Source organism: Serinus canaria, chromosome 1, assembly GCF_022539315.1.
Source record: "Serinus canaria isolate serCan28SL12 chromosome 1, serCan2020, whole genome shotgun sequence".
NCBI lineage: Eukaryota > Metazoa > Chordata > Aves > Passeriformes > Fringillidae > Serinus > Serinus canaria.
The window spans coordinates 94,003,642-94,020,670 of NC_066313.1; the positions used below are offsets into that span (position 1 = coordinate 94,003,642).

The following is a 17,029-nucleotide window of genomic DNA, read 5'->3' on the forward strand; positions in this document are numbered from 1 at the left end:
AGTTTAATCCGTAGTAATTAAGATAAATCACCAAGTGCTTTAGCAGGTTGGGGTTAAAACTCTGAGATTTTCAATTGATTGCAAAAAACCAGCCAGTTATCAAGTCCTAACTGAGTAATTCCCTACTTATTTTACTCTAGTTAATTAAAATGTAATCACGATTGTGTGCAGTGTGCATTCTGTCAGCAGTTTTACGCTGAAAAAGAAATCTTGCCAAGAAAACGCACAAAAAAAGAAAAAACAAGAAAAAGGCTTTCACTGTGATCTAGACTTGATCTAAACTGCCTCTTTAGCCACTGAAACTGTAAAACAAGTAAGTTACAACCGCTTGACAACGCAATAAAAAACACTAACCGCTCTCCGGGATAATGAGCTATATTAATGGGTATCCTCCTTTCAGGCCATCCCGGGATGCACGGAGCACGCTGACAGCGGGCGCTCCGCCGCCCCCGGCCGAGCAGCGGCCAGGGCAGGGCAGGGCCGCCCCTTCTCCAGCCGGCTCGGGTCACAAGCCCCGTCTCTTCAACCCAAACCCGGCTGAAGGCACCCAACCAACTTCTGCTGCCCTTACAGCGCACACACTCAGCTCTCCTTTAACATTCCCTCTCTTTGTGTCTTTTTAAATCGGTTTATGATTAAATACCTCGGAGACCTGCCTTTGCTGCGAACACCTTTGCCCAACGCAAACTTCACTCAAGGCGCTCGTCCGGGCGTTCCCGGTTTCTCACGGACCGGGAAGCCCCCGGGGGAGCGAGCGGCGCGTCCCCCGGCGTGCCGCCCCGAAGGGCCGAGGTGGCTCCCTTCGCACCGAGCTACCCATCCCTTCCCCACAAGGGCTGCGGCTCTGGGCAGGGAGAATGGCTTGCAGCTTGGAAGGGTTTCCGTCATTTGGACGAATTCGAGTAGGTTTAATATTTGCGCAGTGAAGAACAGGTGGGGAAAGAGAAAGGTGCGTGTGTAACTAGAAGAGCGGGAAGGACGGGCAGACACCCGCTGCTCTTGCACTAGCTCCGCACTGCTTCCAGCTTTCATTTTAAGCCCCGCAGGTCTCCCGACACTTCAATTCCATTTCTCCCCACTTTATCCCTACTTGTCCCGTTAGCCAAAGATGTGCGTCTCCGTCCCAGCGAAAAAAAAAAAAAATACAGCGTTACCCCCCCCTTCACCTTCCAGGAGGTCAAAACCAAGTATTAAACGTTCATGATTATCTCCCTTAAAAAACAGGCTCAAACTTTCCCACCGGGCTGGGGAAGCGAACCACCTGCGGCGGCTGGCGCACCGGCGCGCAGGCAGGCGGAGCCCGCGGCATGGCCGCCCGCCGCTCGGCAGGACGAGCGCACCGCCGGCCCGGGAGCACCGCGTCGCGCCCGCCCCGCCGCCCCAGACACCACCGGAGGCAGCGGCCGAGAGCGCCGGGCACCTGCGAGGAGCCAGAGCGTGCCAGGAGCCCCACGACCCGCCAGGCGAGGAGTCCGGCCGGCACCCACAGACACCGACGGGGCTCGGCGCTGCCGCGGGGCCGTGCCCACCTGCCCGGCTCCTCCAGGTGCCGGCCATCCCTTGGGGGCGCGGACCCCCAAGTTCACCAAACCCCAGCCCCGGGCCCGGCTGTCCTTTCCGCCCGCACCCCGGGGGACACCCCTCTACGGACGGTGGGCAAGAGGCTCCCTGCGCGGTGCCCTGCCCCTACCTGAAAATGCTTGAAGAAGGCGGAGATGCGGGTGATCTGGAGGCTCAGGCACCTGGAGGTGCATCTGGCGGTGGCGAAAGCCTCGTCCTGCCTTCGGGCGGCGGCGGCGGCCCCCGGCCCGTCGGGGCTGCCGCAGGCGGCCGTCACCCAGAGGAGCAGGGCGAGGGACACGCCGGGCGCCCTCCGCACCATCGCTCTGCTGGAGAGGAGGGCAGAGGGGCGGCCGGGCGGCGCGGGGGGCTGCAGGCGCCGGGGTAAGCTGGCTCCCGCTCGCTGGGCTGGTGCCGGGCTACGCCGGGAACGGACACCTCCGCGCCGCAGAAACTACACAAGAAAGTTCAATCATTCAACTCCCCTCACCCCCGTCCTCCCTCCCGCCCGCCCCGGCCCACGGCCCTCCCCCGCCGGCAGCGGGCGGGCCGATGCCGGCAGAGCCGCGCCATTGGCTGCGCCGAGCGCCGGCGGCGGCGGGCGGGCCCCATGCCCGCGGGCAGCTCGCTGCGGCCGGAGCCTGCCCGCACGCCGCCACCTGCGGGGCACGGGCGGCCACCGAGCCGCCCGCCCTGTCCCCTACACACGGGCGGGCTGCGTGGGGGTGGCTGGGCGCCAGGGAACACCCTGCTTCAGTCTCTTTTATTTCTTCTTTTTAAAATCAATTTTAAAAAAGGACGGCGAAGCAAGAACGGAGGGAAATCACTTTTTGGAACTCGGTGTTTCTTACAGAGTAACACAGCGGTGAGCGCTTGTCCCAAGGTGAAACACATACAGGCTCCCCTGAAGAGTTATTTAAAAATGAAAATCTACAAGTCATTAGCCCAAATACCTCTGTGTAATAGCTGCAAAGATTAAAACGGCACCTTGAGCTGTAAAATGGCCCCCATACAGTAAATATCAGCCTAACGTCCTTTCCTTCTTGTCGTCAGCTCCAGGGCCGGAGCGTGTGCCGCAGTATGTAGCACAGAGGTTACCTACCACATTCCTCTCCCTGTGTGCGCTGCATGGACTCCTCCCGTCTCAAGTATGTGTTGCCAGAATGAGCAAGTGGATGATTTCTCACCGGAGCCTGTGGATTGAGCCTCCTGAAGTTGAAAATCCCACAGCTGTATGAGCTGAAATAAGTACCTTTTAGGCCATTTCAGGAGTTAGTACTAGGTCAGTTACTACTATAAGTAGTAGTTTGGTGTGGTTATCAAACCCTGTATTAAAAAGACTACAGGAGGCATCTTTACTGGAACAAGTTCAAGTAAAAGTTAAGTGCTCACTAGGAAAGTCATCTAAAATCTTATAAAAGTCAGCAAGATCTTCAACTGTTCTGGCTGGTACTAATTTTACTTGGCTATAATTTTTTTATGAATGTTCTTATGTATACAAATATGAAATAAAAACATATTCCCCAATGCTATTATTCTCACCAGGCTATATGTGTACTCCTTTGTGCACTTATATATAGAAATTCAAAGAATAAAAAGGTCTGCTACATCCCAACTAGGAAATCACTTGTCAAATTCTACCAGTAGATTCTAGCTATAGTTTTACTGTCTTACCACAAAATTAAGGCACAGATTAAGAAAAGATTTCTTGTCAGAAGTGTTGCTAACATACAAATATAACAAAAAACAAGGCACATTTTAGTTTAGATGTTACTTCGCAGCTTGTGGTCTCTTTTGTCAGCTGTCAGAAATCTTCACTTGCGAAAAACCAGAAGGCCAGAGTCAGTCCTGCCAGTGTTACCAAATGGAGATGACAGTTTGTGCCCTTGGATGCTTGAGAGAGCACAGCTGTCAAAAGGCAGGTCACCTGCCACATCCTGGCACAGAAAGTGCCCTGCTGTTTGCACTGGTCACCTGCCAGCTATTTTGGAAATGCCCTGGTTAATCAAAGGAGACCATCTCAGCTGCACCTCCTGAAGGGGCATGGGTTGGACTTGATGATCTTGAAGGTCTCTTCCAACCTAGTCATTCTGTCAATTCTGTCAATTCTGTGTAGCTTCCTCATTTTTGCAGCTGGAATGGTTACCTTTCCTCTTGTAGTGAGCAGAGATCATAAGGGGTTTCCAAATGCTTTTATTAATTCTGACTGATCTCTCACCTCTAGAAAACTGTTTACTTTGCCTGATCCAGCATCTCTATATTTACAAAATAAAACAGCACATGACAGAACAACACAGAAGTCAATCCACAGTCTTTGCAGCGTTATGGCAAACATCAGTATAAAGTTCAGGACTTCCCACTTGCTAGCTGAATCTTTTAAATAGTTTTTCTTAAGCCTTGGCTAAAACTTTTGCAACTTTTTGCCTTGAGTCACGAAAAGAAAATTGCTTTGCTGATTCATAGTGTTTTCAGATACACTGAATGCATTGAACTTTTACCGCAGATCGTAAGAACTGCCTGAAAAAAATATGTAACTTTCTGTAAATCAGATGCAAATCTAGTAAAGTCAGAAAATTCAGTAGATATATCCCCTTCATGTTACTACTAATGCCTTTTATGTCACATATTATAAGTAAAAGGGTATGAACCCTGTTTGTTTTGTTTTAAGAAGTCTGGTAGCAAAGGGCATAGAGCCCTTAATGATTAAAGTTAGTGAATACACAGTTTACTCAGTTGCTTTTGTTTGAAAGTTCATGGTTACAGAGATCATCAGTGTAGTCACTAAATTCCTTCTCAGTAAGGGCTGACTTGGTTAGCACACAAAAGACTGGCTGTTCACTTCCAGTAAAACTGTAGTCACACAGGTCCTGTTCCCCTATGTGGAGATTATGAAACAGGCTCGGTAGCTCAAGAATTTAGTAGGTAATTAAAACCCACTGTGGACTAAGATCTTCTAGACCAAAGGGGTAGATATGCAAGTTTGTAAATATACTCGTTTTAAAGACTTTAATAATTTGGCTACAGAATAAAGAAAATTGGAAATAAATTATGTATACATTTCAACCAACCTGAAAATATAATTATGGTCTTTAACCAGATTAATAGATGCATGGATGCATTCATATGTTTTGCTCACTCTTTTTTTGTCCATAAATTACATTAAATATTCTTTTTGTATTAGAAATAGTGGAATTGGTGCTAACAAATTTTTGCGAGTGCAGAGTATTATTTTTGTGCTAAAAATATCCGCATTATTTTCCTGCCTGTGCTTCAGAAGAGTCTGGCAATGTTCAAATGAGGTTTTTCGCAAACCAGGGGCTGTTTTTTCACAGGAGACAGCGCCACATGCTGGCATTGCGAGGCGAGAGCCACCGGGCATTGTGCCGGTTTAGTGCTTGCTAATGAGTCGGGTTTAATCGATTCTGAATTAAGATAGCTTCATCTTAAAGAATTGCTTCTTACTCCATAGGGAACTGCCAACATCAGGTTCTGATTCCAGGAAAAAAAAAATAGAAGAGATCTTGTTAATGTTAAAAATATATCTTGTTTTCCTGTAAACCACTGTATTCTAGCTCACGGATTAAGTTTATTGCATTAAATCATCCTAATACGCCATTTCTTACTCAATTGTCTTTAGCTTTAACTACATTACATCAAAAATTATCACAGCTCTGGGTACAACTTAATTCCCCAAATTCTCTTTAGGAACTCAGCATGCAGGGGTGCCTCTCGAAAGTGCCTGTGTGCTAATGGAGGCAGCATGGGGAGTAAAGACAGTGAGTCAGGGATCCAGCTGCAGCTGCAGGGCTGTGATCTCGTCAGGACCAGGGAGACACGGTGGGATGGCTCCCATGACTGAAGTCTTGCAATGGAAGAATGTATGTCTTTTATGAAGGACAGGGTGAGGAGGGGGAGTTGCCCATTATGTGAGAAGTGAGTTGGAGTGTCTGGAGCTCAGTCTGGGGATTGATGGAGAAGGGAGATGACCACATAAGAGAGGACAGGTAAAGGTGATGTTATAGTGGGTGTCTGCCATAGGTCATCTCACTAGGAAAAGCTCTCTCTCCTGGATGAGACCCTGTACAAACAGATGGAAGCAGCCCCAAGTTCCTAGGCCCTAGTCCTCCTGAGGGGCTTCAACCACCCCAGCATTGGCTGGAGGGACAAGACAACATGGCATAAGCAATCCAGGCATCTGGAGTGTGTTGTTGATAACTTCCTCCTCTGAGAGATAGAGGAGGCAACAAGAACAAGTGATCTGCTGGACTTCATACCAACATGGAGGTGCTCGTTGGGATGTGAAGGTCAAGGGCACTCTTGGTGGCAGACACCATGAGATGTTCAAAATCCTGAGGGCAGGGAGGAGAGGAAAACTGAGTTCAAAGCCCAGGACTTCAGCAGAGCAGATTTCCCCTCTTCAAAGATCAGTGCAGTAAGGTCTTGGAGGGAAGAGAGACTCAAAAAAGTCATTTAATATATAAGGATCGCCTTCACCAAGCTCAAAAGCAGTCCATCCTATGAACAGAAAGGAAGGCAAAAATACCAGGAGAACTCTGTGGATGAAAAGGAGACCCTAGCAATGCTCAGACAAAGAATGGAAGCCTACAGGGGGTCAGTAAGTTCCTTGGGAAGAATAAGGGAAGAATACAGAAACATTGAGAACCCAGGGATCAAGCTAAAGCTCACAAGGAACTGAATCTGCCCAGAGATGTCAAGAACAAGAAAGGCTTCTGTAAGTACATGGGAGACAGATGTAAGACTAAGGAAAATACGGGAGCATTGCCTAATGAGACAGGGGACTTGATTAAACTGAATGTTGCCTTTGCCCCAGACCTTATTATCATGACCAGCCTTCAGGAATGGCATTTCCAAAGAGCAGGAAGCATGAAATATGTCACCTTGTCAGAAGAGGACCAGGTCAGTGAACATAAAAGTAAACTGGACATGATGAAGTCCATGGGACCTGACAGGATGCACCCACAAGTGTTGAGAGAGCTGACAGATATCATGGTGAAGCCACTTCAGGTAATATTTGATCATTCACTGGGAGAAATGCCCAAAGACTGGAGAAAAGCAAATGTAACTCCTATCTTCAGAAGGGGGAAGGAGGACAACCCAGGAAACTGCAGGCTAAGCAGTTTCACTTTGATCCCTGGGAAGGTGATGGAGCAGTTATTCCAGAAATACATTTTCAGTATTTCATACTTCCTTAATTCTTAACATCCTCTTTAATGACCTAGCTGGTGGATCAGGGTGTACCCTGAACAAGTTTGCTGATGACACAAAAGAGGGAGGAGTGACTGATTCACCAGTGAGCTGTTCTGCCATCCAGAGACTTCAACAGGTTGGAAAAATGGGCTGTCAGGAACCTCATGAAGTTCAACAAAGGGGAAGTAGAAACTCCTGTACCTGGGGAAGAACAGCTCCATGCACAGATATATTCTGAGGTCCACCCATCAGGAAAGCAGCTTGATAGGGAAGGTCCTGGGGGTCCTGGTGGAGTTCAATATGCGCCAGCAAAATGCCCTGACAGAAAAAAAAAAAGGTGAAAGGTATTCTTGTCTAGGGTAAAGTACTGCAAGCAAATCCAGTGTGGTCATTCTTTCCTTCCTGTCAGCACAAGAGAGACAAGGACATGATGGAGAATGTCCAGTAAGGGCCCTGAAGATGCTGAAAAAACTGGAGTATCTGTCCTATGAGAAAAGGCAAAAACAGCTGAGACTCTGGGCTACAGAGAGAGTGGGGAACCTTAACATATGTAAAATCCAAAGGGACATTGACTCTTTTCAGTGGTGTCCAGTGACAGGACCAGAGGCAATAGACACAAATTGAAAACTGAGGAGCTTCCCTGTGAACATCAGAAAACACTTTTTTTTTTTCCGTGAGGGTGGTCAAGCACTGATGCAGGTTGCCCAGAGAGGCTGTGACATCTCCATGCTTGAAGATACTCCAAAGGTGTCTGGACCTTGTCCTGGTCAACTGGCTGTAAGTGTCCCTGCTTGGAAAGGGGAGTTGGACCAGATGACTTCCAGATGGCCTTTCAACCTCAACCAGTCTGTGATTTGAACAGTACAATAATTGAACAAACAAATGTATTCTCAATTATGCTTCCCAAATGGAAAAGAAATTTAAATAAAAATGTTCACTTTAAATGTTTGCTTTGAAAACTAGTTGCTGGCCCTGGTCTTCACTGAAGTCTGCAGGTACTTTTTTTAGAAGTACTTATTTAATGCAGAAGTACAACTGTGTTTGAACATTATGGGCCTTTTGAATATCCATTTATTTAGTTAATGAATTCATGGCCAGAGATTAAAGACATTTTTATATGTCCCACTTACAGTGCATGTTTAGTTCACTAATTCAGGACATACACAAGGAAGGAAATATAGATAGATAGATAGATAGATAGATAGATAGATAGATAGATAGATAGATAGATAGATAGATAGATAGAGATATATAAGATATAAAATCATTTAGTTAGAATATTAGGTATATTTTTAACTGTATTAACTGACCTTATAGACTTAATAAAATGTTGGGAGATAGCCAGGTCACCTATGATTTCTTGATTGTTTTCTTGCTAGCAACAGTTCAACAAAGAAGTTGTAATAACTAGAACTCTGCTAGACACCAGTCCTTATTCTTCTTTCTGAGCTTTGAAATTGGCCTATGTTTCCTATAGTTTTCTGCTGCTCAAGGGAAAATTGGAAATTACCATGGAAAATTAAGGGATTTTGAAAGATGCTTCCACAAAACCATTTCTTTTTTCAAGTAAAACAATGGAAGCCAGAGCAGACATTGAAAGAATTAATTTGTGCCAGAAATTATGCCATCTGAGGACAAACACTCCTGCCTGTGAATGGGAGGAGAAGAAATATTTCTTATGGCTTTGAACATTTCTTCAAGGTTTGAATACAACTCCATTCCTTTGGTAAGGACTGCATAGTAACTCTTTTTTCCCCAGGGATTCTTATGGGTGGTCTGTATCATTCCTTCCTGATGTGACCCCTGAAGTTAATGACCTTCTCCAACTCCTTATGAGAAATAGAATTTTGCATAGTCCTAGGTCAAGCCTGTGAGTAAATTCCAGCAATCCATCTCTGTGTCTCATAAAGCTGATATTCTTCATTCATAGATTGAGTCTTTATAATAATGCTTTCTCCTGGGAGCAATTCAATAGTAATTTTCTGCATCACCTCTTCCTCTTGACCAAGGGAAATCAGTAATAGGTAGTAAGAATATTAGTAGTGCCATTATCAGTCATAGTGGGTGGCAGGATGAGGTGAGGATTCACTATCCCAAAAATCTCATCATTTGTGTATAAAGCAAGAGGAAATAGATGTTTATCCAAAGATTTTGAGGAAACAGGAAACCAATTAGATCATTTTGAATATGTGATAAGTCTCATGTTGTGTGTTTGAGACACACAAGAGCAGTCAGGTCTGTGGAGGGGTTTGAAGAAAAATGATGGGATGGTTTTAGTGAGATTATTCCCAGGTGTAAGAAACATAACAGAAAGCATAAAGATGCTTATTTTAAAATTTAGGAATGAAAAATAATTGCTGACATCATCAGTTGTCTCTAAGAAGGATTGAGTTTTTCAGTGTTGAGCTACAACCTTATGGTCTGTGTCTTCATGCAGTGCAGAAAAGAAGCAAAATCAGAAATACAAAGAGACAAGATGACAAAGAGAAGACTTGGAAAGCACCTTTTGCTCTGCTGCTGGCAAATAAATATTTACTGCTGCATCAAGAGCAGAGAAAAGAAGTCACAATGGAAAATGATAGGAGTTTAGCTCCATGGATGAATATAAAGGACTGAATATTAGAGACCTTATGCCAAAGAATTCAGATTTATACAAACTTATTTTCAAGAGGCAAGGATCAACCCCTTAGACTCCAAGATGGTGCTCAATGGTGATCCTGAATAAGGTTTCATGCACAACACTAAAGGAAGACTAAATGAGATTAATTAGGAAAATGTGCTTGAGATACCAGTAAAGAAAGGTCAGAGGCAAACTGCTGTTGGTTGAATGAACATATTTATTTCCTCCCAGGGTCACACAGAATAGGGCAAAGCCAAGGCTTCACTCATTCCAAATCTGTGCTTCAGCTAAATATGGGATACAAGGGAGGTTTCCCTGCAGACCACCATTAACTTCTTTTATAAATGAAACAAACTGAAATTTCTTTGTGAAGAGTTGCTGCATTGCAGATTCTGCAAATCTGTTTTTTTCAGAGACTTTGCAACCTTGGGGTGTATAAGGATTGGACATTTTGATTCTAATAATGGAGTCAATAATACCATACAGATGAAATATGGTATCTATAATCTCTTTATTTGTCTTCAGCTTATACAGTTAAGAGCTACATTAGTCTTAGTCACTGTATTTTGCTGGGGGCTCTTGTTCAGTTGGTTACTCACCAGACCCCAAAGGCTTTCAGAGACAAAGGCTTTCCAAGAAACATTTGTGTCTGTGAGTGTGACCTACTTTCTGTGTTCCTAGATGCACAATCTTGCATATGGCAGCATTAAAATGCATGATGTTTAAAAATGAATTCAGATTACTGAGTGATTCAGAATTCTGCTTATATTATTTATCACTTGAGTCAATAATCATGTCACATGGAAGCTTTGTAAAAATTTATTTTATTCTGTTTCTAATCACCAATACACAAACTAAATAACACTGAGTCCAGAACAGACAACACTAAATTCATTAATTTGTTTAGGATTTTTCATTTACAATTGGTTTGTAAAGAGATTATAATTATAAAGATTTTTTCCTAGTCTACATAACACAAATGCTTTACACTGATTGTTGCTGAATGTCAAATTTTAGTTAGAAAGTCACCTAATAAGACAAGTGACATGCTTTTGACATTGCCTTTGCCAATCAGATTTGCAATCACCTAAAAAGACGAAAGCAGATTTACTTTTTACATGTGTATGAAAATTATTTCCTTGCATTTATCAATTTAATTTGCTACCATACTTGCCATTATTGCTTTTGCCAGGGAGAGACAGACCTTTCAAGGTGAAAACCCTCTTGGGCTTGAAATCCATCAATGGATGTGTGTGGAGTCTGAACAATTGAAATAATTCTTTTTTATTAGCCTCAGTCCCAAGCAACCGCCCAGCCTACACGACATGTTATCAGTTCTCAACTGGCATCAATATATAATTTAATATCATTCATACTTCATGATTTATTTGCAAATTATTTAAGAAAACATAATTCCAGATACCAGAACTGCCACATAATTAATTGATCCTTTTAAAACATACCTATCTAATAATTATGAAGTCTTAATATTCATGTTCAATGTCTGCAATAACATTTTTTGAACAAAAAATAGTTATAAAAAAGGCAAGATATACAAAAACATTGTATTCCCTTGAATTAAGAGGAAACCTTTTGATGTGCTTGAACGATTGTTGTTTGTGTACTCTGTCCTTCAACTTAAAATAACACCAAAAGTGAAAGAATGAAAATGACAATAATTAGGAAGAAGCTGGTCCTTCAAATTCATTTTTTATGGAATTTCCTGCTCTGTGTGGCAAAGGCTAAGATTTTAAATACAGAATAATTCAGACTGTTGTTCACAGTCTTTTCATCAAGGTTAATTGATTTTGAAATTAATAAAGGAAAATCCATAGCAATGTTTTGCCTGTATACCCAATCTTTTATAAATTGTACTAAAAATAATTAAGTATGTAACTTTGCTTCTGTATGTGCAGACAGACACTTTTGAGAAAAATTCCCAAGAGTATTGAAGGACTCCAGGAAAGTGGCTTTCTTTGCCTCTTTTCAATTGGTAATAAATTTCAGTGGTGTTGTTCCTTGTACCACTCAGAAGAACAGAATCTGGTGAAAGATGTATGGCTCCCTGTCATACCAGATCTTAGGAGGACGTGACCAAGCATAATATAAACAGGGATATCAGTACTGATATGCACCCTCCAATGTCTTTAAATATTATTTTTTGTAAGAAAATACTCCAGTGACCTGTGCCAGTTTGTCAGTCCTCAGCATGTGTCGGTGCCTGGGATTTTTCCTTTTCAGGTGCAATGCTTGCTTTATTTCTTGAGATTCCTGTTGGACCCTTCCTCCATCCTGCCTGAATCCCTTTGGATGGTGGTGCTGCCCTTCATCCCATTTACTGTTTTCCCAAATTTGAGGTCGAGGTCACTTGCAACCTTGGTGAAAGTGCTCTCCATCACTACCTCAGGTCACTGATAAAGCTGTTGAACCTGACAGGTCCCAGAGCAGAGCCCCTTGGTGTCCTCTTGTCACAGGCAGCCACGTAGAGTGCTCCCACTGGCCACCCATCCCTGACCCTGCCAATCCAACAAGATTTTTGCCATATTCTTGTCCAGCCATGGGCTGTGATGGTCTGATTTGGCTAAAAGAAGTAATTAGTTATGGCTTAGCTAGACATGGGAAACGAGGCTGTCAAATGTCATATATGCATCCCCTATTCCTACTAAGCAGAATTCCTTCTGATTACCTCCAAGACTAATTTTGAACTGTGGCTCTCAAGCAACACAATTGATTTGTCTGATTTGTCTTTACAAATGTCACTGAGCAGATGGAGTTTGGTAGCTTGTCCAGTATCAATGTATGTACTTAAGACACTGGATACTCATCAGGCCTTCACTAACAAGAACTGTTAGTTATAGGATCTTCCCATTTTCTCTTGGCTAAGAGAAAAAAATATTTTTTTTTTTCCCTCCACCAACATTCTGAAAATTTGGTTCAGAGTTTTAAGTAGTCAGAACTTAATAGTGAAAGAGTGATACAGTGTTGTGGCTCTCCCACAACATACATTCCAATGTTTTTAACATTTTGTGCAGAGTTGATGCCAGTGCATATGCAAATTAAATAAAGAAACAAATAGTTATTTACAGCCAGCTGAACTGATCAGAATTATTTCAGGTAAATGTATGTCATTGAAAAATATGCTTTTATATAGAATGGAAATGTTTTTGAAAGATTTAATCTTAAATAAAATTTTCTAGGTAAAGACAGCTTTGAAAAGAAAACACAAAGCAGTTAGATACATTAAATAATCTCCTGTTTGGGTTTGTAGTGAAGTGATTTACACTGGGGGAAAAAAAAAAGGACCAGTGTTTGTAAAATGTCTGAATCAGTTTAGGGATAGATTAAAAGAAAAATAAAATACTCCAATATTTTTTCCTGCTGTCACATGCCAGTAGCAGTGCTGTAGGTGAATATCCAGCTGTTTATATCCCATGAACTAATAATTATTTAAAAACTCACATAGGATAAATTTTGCAAATCTACCAAATTAACAAAAAAAATTATTACTGAAGCTTGTTTTTTCATTTTATCTAAGCAAAAAACACCTCAAAATTATATGTTTTTTCCATTTCTGTTTCTAGGAGGTTTTTTTAAGGTTTAGTTTTAGTTCCCAATCAGAATGAAACCTTTTTTTGAAGCACCACAATTTCAAATTGAATTAGACTGCCAAGAATTTAAAAGGCCTGTCCTTAGTCTTTTCAAAAGCTGTTTAATAGTTTTAATATCTAGGAAAAGATGTACTGGTGTCTGACATTTCTGATGTCCTTGTGATCTGAAGCAAGATGAGGTTCCTCAGAGAATGTTTGGGTTTTGTAGTACTCTTTAAACTTCTCCAATTTTATTGAGAAGCTGACTGATATTGCTCTGGGCTGAATGTTTAGCATTTCTTTGGACACCTTTACCCATTTGTATCTGGTCTATTCACCCCAGCTGAAAATATCCTTCCCTACCCACTGCTCACATAACAAAGCAATCACAATTTTAATGTTTGTTACTGCAATGACAAATTCTGCTGTTTTATATCATGGTCTTGACAGGAAATCCCGTTTTTCCTGACCTTCAGGTTATTTGTGTAGTTTCCACACTTGTGTAATGCTCAGCCTTGTTTAATAAGGTCTGTCTGATCATCTGTATTGCTATGAAGACTTTAAAAGCAGAAAGACAATGTGCTTGTCAAATGTTTTATCCTTACCAAAATTCTATGGTTGTCATGGTAACTATAGAAAGGAAGAAAAAAGGAAAAGCAGATTGGGATTTTCTTAAAAGATAGTATTTCATGGTTGTTAGAAATAAAGTTATAAGAAAATATGGTGCTTCCTTCAGTTCTTTGCAAGGCAAAAAAGAATTGTTACTAATTTTTATAAATAGAAAAAAAAAAAGCCAAATAATGTTTTATGTTCATTAGAAATGACATCAAATCTTCCTTTCCATTTCAGTCTTCCTAGCCCAGGGCATTCCTGACAAAATAACAAAACTCAATTCAACCTGTGTATTTTAATAGCAGAAAACCCTTTCATGAGCATTATAGTTTTTGAGGGCTCTTTTGTTATGTTTTCCTACTTTCTTTATCACTTTATCATTACAAAGGTGATATTTTTCACCCTCTTAAAATAAAATATAATGACTTTGAGTCAGCTAGATCCCTTCTTAGTGACAAATTACATTGTGTTAAAGGGCTGCATGACAATTTAGGAGACAAACCATTCTAAAAATCTATGGATTTTACTGCAGATATTTTTTTCAGAATTGGGTAAATTACCCCTCATTTTCTAATTATCTAGTTATTCTAAAGTAAGCCTAGTCAATGTGAAATGAGTGACAGGATTAGATTAAAAAAGAAAAAGTTTCTTCCCCTTTTCAATCTAAGGAAAGCTTTTTATTTTAAAGTATTCAACCTCAAGTAGTCCATTTATTTTTACATTCAGAGTTTCTTTCTATGTTGCCTGAGTCTTTCCATATCCAAAAACTTCTTGGAAATGTTCATATGAAAAATCTATGCCGCTCCTAATAATTGTACCATTTTATCACTGTTGAAGAAAGGTTTCAAGAGTCACACTCAGAGTATTTGGAATATATTTTCATTTTGACATAAAGGAAACTGAAGGGAAACTGTCCTAACAACATAGGAAGTCGAGCTATAATGGTTTGTAAGGTTCTTAGTTTCCATAAAAAACATCTCCCAATGTAGCCCAAAACTGTTTGTGAGTTTTGAATGAGTCATGTGTCTACTTTAACAACTATTGGAGAGGTGTATTCATGCCAATTTGCTGCATCACACTGGAGATATTTAATTAGTTCTTTGTGGGAAATGGATTTGTAGAGAATTCTCAAAGCCTGACAGAAGGCTCACATAGTGTGCATCTGAATGCAAACTTTGAGATAAGAAATGCTGACTTAGAAATGCCATGGAATAGAACAGACATTGTTGAGAGAGAAATGGAGCTAGAAAGAAGTTTCAAAAGATGGCCTTGCAAATAAGACTAGATACTTTAGAGAAATGGGACTATGAAAAATACATGGTAGTAGGACCCACAAGTGGTAATTTTAGATTACTGTCTTTAAGGCATTTACAGCACAGTGCAGCAAAAGCTGATAAGCCAAGAAATGCTTATAATTTATTGTAATTGAGAAATAGTTGGCTTCTGATTGTGGTGGCATGAATTATAATGCCTGTATTGTCTCACCCTTCACATGAGACTAAAAACAGAACAAAGGTTTTTAAAATGCCTCTCAGTTGCCCCATCTCTGGGTCAAAAAAATGCTTAATCCAACAGTTCCTCTTTACATGCTGCTCCCCACTGAACTCGGGAGGATTCAGTCCTTATGTGACAATGGCATGCACTGCTGTGACTGAATCTGAGAAGCGAGCCAGTTGCCTGGAATACAGTATTTCTGCAATTCCAGTGATATATTTTGTGTAAAGATTTGAGTGAATGATTCAACTCTTTTAAAATTGAGGTATATATATTTCCCATAGAAGATGATAGCTTTGCCTTCGTGGCTTTTGTGCACCACCTGAAGGAGAAATCCTGTGGAAAACATAAGTGAGATTTGATTGCACAGCTAAATATGTTAACATGATAATCATCAGAAATGGATACAAATAATTGTGAGGGTCATTTTGATTCTTGCAGTTTTGATTTTTGTAATTCCTAGTTTAGAATGGTTGAACTTATGAATTTAATATCATTGGGTTTAGATGGAGCTTTACGGCTCCATAATATATTAATATGTTTGGATAGATATAATATATATTATGTGTTACATATTAATATGTTAATTATAATATATATAGTATTTTATATTTTATATATTATATATATTAATATAAAAAATTCCTTTGCTCACTAGTTTTCCTGTATCTTCAATAAATACTTTTAAATAGAATTTATAAAACATGGATCTAAAATGAAGTACATGACAACATAAGAGTCATATTATAAATAGGCCTTCTGCAGAAAAACTTGAATCTAATAATCCCCATGTGATCCAGTTTAAATGTGAATCTTATTCTCTCTGAAGTCTCTGTGTTTTGAGAAGCAGGGTACATTATCCCAGGTGAGATTTATCCCCAATATAAGATAATGAATTTAATATAAGAGCTGACTGTATGAAGAAATAGTTTTGGAGAATACTGTGGGAGCTAGAAAAGAAGCTAGGGCTTTAATATGTGTCACAAAGTACTTCTGTGTCTCCTAGAGATTCTTTGCTGCATGTTTTTCCTACACTGCAGCAAAAATATTTTCTCTACTATTACATCTTTCCTCCTTTTCCTGCCCAGCTCTCCATTTCCAGAACTAAATATACATTTCAGACACTGGCTTCTAGAGCTCCAATCCCTGGGATGATGACTGTCTTGGAAACACATGCTTCATTAAAAAAAAAATTTTTGTTACCAAAAAATAAAATTTCCGTGAAACATTCGGAGACTTTACAAACTTAGGCTTCTCTTCTGCTGAGTTTTGTGCTGTGACCCTGAGTAATTCTTTTAACTGTCCTGTGCTTCATTTCCACATCTTCACGAAGAAGCCAGCAGTTGGTTCTATTCCACAGAAGCTGTATGAAGAGAAGTGATGACATACAATGTGAAAAATCTATCCAAGGAAGAGTGATATTCGTTTACTTGCCTGTTTAATATATATGTCTGTTTTTCAGCTTCTCATTTCTTCATGTTCATTGGAAATAAAAAAGCACATCCAGGGCACACCTCATCTCATCCTACAGGAAACATTGAAAATAAGTGAGCTGAACAACGTGCCTGTTCCTCTTCACTGATTGCACAGGAAATCTCAGGTGTAGATGTGCAAATGTCTGTAACTGCAAGTATTTGGTCAGATTACGCAGTGAAAGGACTCCAGGTTTCTCATAATAAGGAAGTTCTCTTGAAGTCAAGAGAGTACTTGCTAGCAAAATCACTGCCTATCACAGAATGAGATAAAACAGTCTGAAAGAGACTTCAGGAGGTCATCAACTCTATACTTTTGCCCACAGGCAGAATCAACTGTACCTGCCCAATCTGATAGATGCTTACTTAACCTGTCCCTAGCCTTTGAGGTTTTCATGCAGATAAAGTGGGGGCAGTTACCCAGGCAAAGACATACCATCTTCTGAGTGTAAGTTAAGTGCCCATTACTAAAGTTT

General features: G+C 41.0%; 1 protein-coding gene across 1 annotated transcript in view; it reads right to left on the minus strand.

Moving 5' to 3' along the window:
* ANOS1 (anosmin 1) overlaps nt 1–1,882 on the minus strand; it is a 132,054-nt gene extending 130,172 nt beyond the window's left edge. Inside the window, exon 1 of the mRNA XM_030234974.2 lies at nt 1,691–1,882. Within this exon, the coding sequence (XP_030090834.1) occupies nt 1,691–1,882 (192 nt within the window). The remainder of the gene's footprint in view (nt 1–1,690) is intronic.
* Nucleotides 1,883–17,029: the final 15,147 nt, after the last annotated feature.